The sequence below is a fragment of the Leptinotarsa decemlineata genome, unplaced genomic scaffold (assembly GCF_025532065.1).
Source record: "Leptinotarsa decemlineata unplaced genomic scaffold, Ldec_3_MD MMD2_tig00000690_RagTag_RagTag, whole genome shotgun sequence".
Lineage (NCBI taxonomy): Eukaryota > Metazoa > Arthropoda > Insecta > Coleoptera > Chrysomelidae > Leptinotarsa > Leptinotarsa decemlineata.
In genome coordinates this window covers 3,301,802-3,307,801 of record NW_027412554.1, presented here as the reverse complement: position 1 = coordinate 3,307,801, position 6,000 = coordinate 3,301,802, and the positions used below count along the sequence as shown (strand labels likewise).

General features: G+C 34.9%; 1 protein-coding gene across 1 annotated transcript in view; it reads left to right on the top strand.

The window, feature by feature from the left end:
* The first annotated feature begins 1,098 nt into the window (after positions 1–1,098).
* Positions 1,099–6,000, top strand: part of LOC111513425 (sorting nexin-27) — a 292,951-nt gene continuing 288,049 nt past the window's right edge. Inside the window, exon 1 of the mRNA XM_074174687.1 lies at positions 1,099–1,546. Within this exon, the coding sequence (XP_074030788.1) occupies positions 1,290–1,546 (257 nt within the window). The 5' untranslated portion in view covers positions 1,099–1,289. The remainder of the gene's footprint in view (positions 1,547–6,000) is intronic.

The following is a 6,000-nucleotide window of genomic DNA, read 5'->3' as shown; positions in this document are numbered from 1 at the left end:
GCTTCTTCTCTAACTGCCGATAAAGGCTGGTGAAAGAAATGCTGTCAATCTATCCGGTAAAGTACCCTCCCTTACCTAACTGTCAGTCAGTAACGAGCCGATAGCTCTGTTCTGGTGAAAGTAGCCCTAAGTCAATCTTCGGTTGTGATCGTTATCGTAAAGATTTTGGTGTAGTTGGTACTTGAATGACCGATAATTAAATTTGTGAAGAATTCTCCAAACGGACGAATAACTGATATAACACTCAGAAACAATTTGGCGAATTGACGCGGTACAAATTCACTTCAACATAGGCCAACACGTCTACTTCTTTTTCTTCACTGACGATGAAGTTTTGGCATGACTACAAGTTCAGAGTAATGATATAAATATATTTTTTATTACTCTGAGACTAGAAGCGATCGTTGTCAAACATATCTTTTGAGCGAAGATTTAAACGAATCATTCCTCCAGAATTGCTTTTGTTTGATGTTTGCTCATTATGTCACGAACTTATACGTTCGATGAACGTTACATTCGAAAATTGACCCGACCCACAGAATAAACAATTATTCTATGCCCGACCCCCAGGACTACTGTCCTTGAAAGCAGGAGACAGGAGTGCGATTTCTTGAACTTCTAAATATGAGGTGTTTTCTGGCATTTAATCTTATTCGAGCGTGTATTCAAAAACGATTCGTAGTGACGTAATTAATAATAAGATTCTCCAGAATGGATGAGTGATTCAATTTGTGTCGCATGTCAAATTCAATAATGAAAACAAACTTTTCAATTTCCTTCAACCTCAGTTAGAATCGGATTTGTACAACTTATAATTCTGCAGCATTATTTAGTACATCCTTACAACATATGTGATAAAAAATGTCAGCACTTCATAAACTATAACGATCAAAATAAAGCAGAAACTGACAACTGGCGTAACATAACGTCAAATTCCGTTTCAAAACCAAACTCACGCTAGTTTTGAATCATCATGAATTCGTTTCAAATCATAGTTAGTTGATGTGACGTCACTGTTTCAACGCAAGAATGAATGTATTTGAATCACATACGAATACGTTTTAAATACATGAGCGCCAGAAAACGCCTATGATGGGTTCTTGAATAATTCACCGATTAAGTTCACTGTAGAATCCGATGGATTCATCTATTGGTTCATTCAAAATGTTAGCGTATTTCTTTTGGTTCAAGCAAAGATGTATTTATGAAATCCATCAGAAATTTTCTGTTAAATTACAGAACATGACTTTCATATCATTTGTCATTTGTTGACAAAATATTTTCAAAACATGGCCGATACAGATGCTGTTGGTCTAAGTTCTAATCGTATCGAAAACATGAGAATGAAGAACGGTCCACGAGTTGTTACTATAAACAAAACTGAAACGGGGTTCGGATTTAATGTTCGCGGGCAAGTTAGTGAAGGTGGTCAGCTGAAAAGCATCAACGGAGAATTATACGCCCCCCTTCAACACGTAAGTGCGGTTTTGGATCGGGGGGCCGCTGAATTAGCAGGTATCCGGAAGGGAGATAGGATTTTGGAAGTGTAAGTGATTTTGAATTACTTTAGGAAATATCTTGAGTGGAGTTCATCAAGGATATTGATTTTTTATTCAAACCCGACGCCTGACAGTTAACAGTTACTTTGGAATGTTGCTTCCCATCTAATGACAATCCAACATCCTTGTCCTTAAATATCATTCACTATGAATAATGTTTAGTTTACCATTTTCACTAGATTCATCATATAAACCGTTTTTTATTGTGTAGCATATTTTTGTTTTGCAATTCACATTTTTCACATTGTTATAATTTTTACAAAGAGTGTGATTTTAAAAACTTTTTTTTTTGGTGGAGCGTACAACTGAACCATGTCTATATTCTATTGAGTTCAATGAGTTTTATTTCTTTCGAAATTGTTTTCAATGAATTCATGTTTTTTTTTCTACAAAGAGGGAGAAGTAGAAAGCCAAATCCTTTCTTTTCCAAAAATTATTCTCTCTTAAAAATATACCACTTTCAATTTAAACAGGATTCCTATTGCAAAGGAATAAATGTCATTATGTACTGTCATCGATGACATGAGTAGATCAAACTCATTTATGACATAAAGTTCTAAATGTATGAATGAATTGGGTGTGTTTTCTCATAATGTTATCCAGATTAAATGGTGAAGAGCCTTTAAGACAAATGTCTTACGGCCAAACGTCAGATGTTCCCCAGTGAGGATGACAGTGTTCCATGTAAGTGAAATTTTACCACTTTCATTTACTATATTGTGTGGCGATCCTGTATATTATATCTGATTCGTTCCATAAAAATCACATAGAATATATTGTATGTGATGCAAACAGAAAGCCTGGTTTTGTGTTAAGAAACGCCAGGGATTTCAAATGGGAACTAGGAATTCTTCTATTCAATGCCTTTGTCAGATCAAAGCTCAAATACACTTCAACAATTTGGAATCCGCAAATAGCATTTCATTCAGAGATGATAGAAAAAATACAGAAGAAATTTCTTAGGTACACCTACTTCAAAAAAAATAAAGTGTCTCCTCTATGATCTCCTATAGAACTCAACTAGAACATTTTGTCAGATCTTCAAGGCTTGAATGATGTACTATTTATATTCAACATATTTAATCAGATAATAAATGTACCTGAACTCCTCAGTGTAATCAATCTTCATGTTCGTAGTGCTAGTTTAAGAAATCGCAATAGGGTTTTCTATGTAGACACCCGATCAGAGTCTCCACTAAATCGCTGCCTTAGGCAAGTGAATGATCTAGTCGTAAGTCACCAAAGTCTTGATTTTTTTTGCTGTGATGAATTAGAAATAAGACAGTCTTTAAAAAAAAATGTGCCATATATATACCTCTTTTCATTAACGTTTCTCTTGTACGTAATTTTAGGTATTTATTTACTCTGTGTATTTTTAAAACCATATATTTTATGTACCATGACATTGACTGTATACATGTAATCGGGTGTAAACCTGTTTGGAATGCAGTTTAAATAAAATCTATCTATATATCTATAAAGAATGTTTGGAATACAAACTGAATAGGGAAAAGTGTTTGTCGTTAAACTTAACGTTCATTTAAAAGTATATGTTTCAAAAGTATTTTTCTTGTTTATATGAAAATAGCTGTTTGGAGGGGGCCTTTCTTCTAGTTTATATCTGAAAGTTACTTTTTTGCATCAACACGGTGTCACACATAAAGGTTGCGACAAATGGAAGTTTTTATATTAATGCATATAATAAAAATTTCACTTTGCAGGTAGTGTGTGCTTGAAAAATGAGTTAAAACAACTTCTTTTCTTTTGTCATCTGCTACTCTAAACCTCTTAAATTTTCGAAAAATGCCAAAGAAAAAAATTACTCAATTTCCAATTTTATACCCTTGTTTGAAATTTCGACTCTACTGTCACTTCAACCGTTTTTTCAATTTTTTAAATTTTTTGAATCTTTTGCTCTATCGATTCGAAGGAAACATGATAAAAATTTTATAATTTTGATGAATGTGAGACTTCAATGTCATATCTTGCCTAGAAAATACCCGCATTTCCCGGTTACCAGAAAAAGAAATGAATACACCTCCAGAAATTCGTCTTTGTTGTTGCAAAGTTCATCTTGTTTTTTATAGCATTGTTAAACTGATTCGCATTTTCAATGTATGGACATTAATATGTCAGTAATCGAATAAACGTATTCATTCTCATTACACTCTTATTCATTTTTTTAAGCAGATTTGTATCCCATTAGCTGCAGATGACTTCGAAATATTTTGATGCAGTTTACACCCAACCGACTGTTGGATGTAAACTGTTAGATGTAGTTATTGAGCAAATAATAATGCTTCTTGAGTTAATTTCATAAATCTTATATTCTGTATTTTCACCATTAGATGTGTTAATTACATTAAACCAAAATAACTATAACCAAATTTACAACAAAATAACATTCATTGATTTATATCAATCTATACAAATTATAGTCCTTTCATTCACACACTTAGTCTCATTTTTAATAAATAAGGGATTTATGTTAGCACAACATTTCCGATTGGTATTTTCTAATTATTCTGTTTTATTTGTTCTACGGATTAACTCTTTATAGAAGTTTTGACTACTTTATATAGTTTTATTTTAATGAAAGCATTATATGTTGTTACAATTTATCAGTCATCATTATATTCCCAGAACGTATGTCAATGGTCAAAAACTCTTCTTCTTTTTTCATAACTATGGTTAAGGAAGGTAATACAACATCCCCCTCCAAGATGATACATCTTCAGCATAACTACTGACTAATCTTCGCGATAGCATAACGGTCTGACAGCCGCTCTCCCAGAGCGTGTTATTTTCTTACCCTGCTCGATATTAAATGGTCCCTCAGTTTTCATTGGCGTTGGAAGTCGTACAGGAGTCGTTGGAGTCGTAGTTTCAGGAGTCAAATTTGTTTGTTGAATCCCTGGCAGTTGTTTCACTACTCCGTCGGGAATATTGCTTAGATATGGAGCAGGGATCAGATGAAAACGGTTTCTCCTTATGGTGCTTATGGCAGTCTTGATTATGTATGATCTTGGTTTAACTTCGTTAATGATTTCCCCATGTCGTTTCAGGTCTGTGATCCATACAAAATCACCAGTTCGAAGTCGACTCAAATTCTTCGGTCCATGTTTTCCATCATATAATTTTTTATATTTCAAACGGTACTTCCTCTCCGCACTTACTAGCTTCTTTGATGATTTAAAGTCAGCTAATGCGATTGATGGTAGATTATCTCTCAATTTTCTTCCAAACATCATTTCAGATGGACTGAATCCATTCTCTAGTGGTGTGTTTCGATATGACAGAAGTGCCATCTCGACGTTGTTCTTATTCTTTTTTATTAAAGTTTTTGTGACTTTTACAGCAGCTTCTGCTGCACCATTTGCTTGGTGGAATTGTGGGCTACTTCTTGATGTAGAGAACCCCCATTCTCTGGCAAACTGTTGGAACTCTGATGTTTCAACAGCATGAAATTGTGTTCCACTGTCGGAACAAACCAGCTGTGGTATACCATATCTTGCAAATGTTGTTTTACAGATGTTTATTATCTCATGTGATCTCATGTTCTGAACAGGGAGTATTTCGAAAAACCTGGAATAGTTATCAGTTATGACGATATACCATTTTCCTTCAGTTTTAAAAAGGTCCATTGATATCACTTGCCATGGATAATCCGGAAATTTAGCTGGCAATAGAGGCTCATGATGGTTTGTCAAGTTTTGAATACAGATAGGACAAGATTTTACTTTAGCTTCTACCTCTTGAGAAATTCTTGGCCACCACATCGTCCCCGAGCACGACGACGAGTTTTAGTTATTCCAAAGTGACCAGCGTGTAATTTTTCCAACATGATTGCCCTGAGCTCGCATGGAATGATCATACTCCTCCCTCTAAGAAGGATACCATCCACAACAGATAGTTCGTGACGTACTGAGTAGTATGGTTTAACATCACATGATAATGCAGACTTATGAGGCTAGTCTCCCATTATGTAGTTCTTCAGTTGGTTACAGGTTGGATCATTGTTTTGCGGGTTAGCAACTCGTGTTACGTTCTCATCAGATGTGGGAATACCTGCGAGAGTGACCCCATGAATGAAGGTATCGATTTCTTCTTCTAATTTTGTGTCATCTTCTGAAGGTACAGGTTTACCAGATAAAGTATCAGCAATATATAAATTTTTCCCTGGGGTATATAGAATATTGTAATCATAACGCATCATGCGCATTCTAAACCTTTGAAGCCTTGGAGACAGATCATCGAGGTGCTTAGTTTTAAATATTTGTACAAGTGGCTTGTGATCGGTCTCTATGGTATATTGTTTTCCTATCAGAAAACTCTTTAGTCGATCACTTGCCCAGGTCAGAGCTAGTGCTTCTCTTTCTATGTTTGCATAATTTTGTTCAGCTGGGGTCAATGTCCTCGAGATGTATGCTACAGGTTTCTT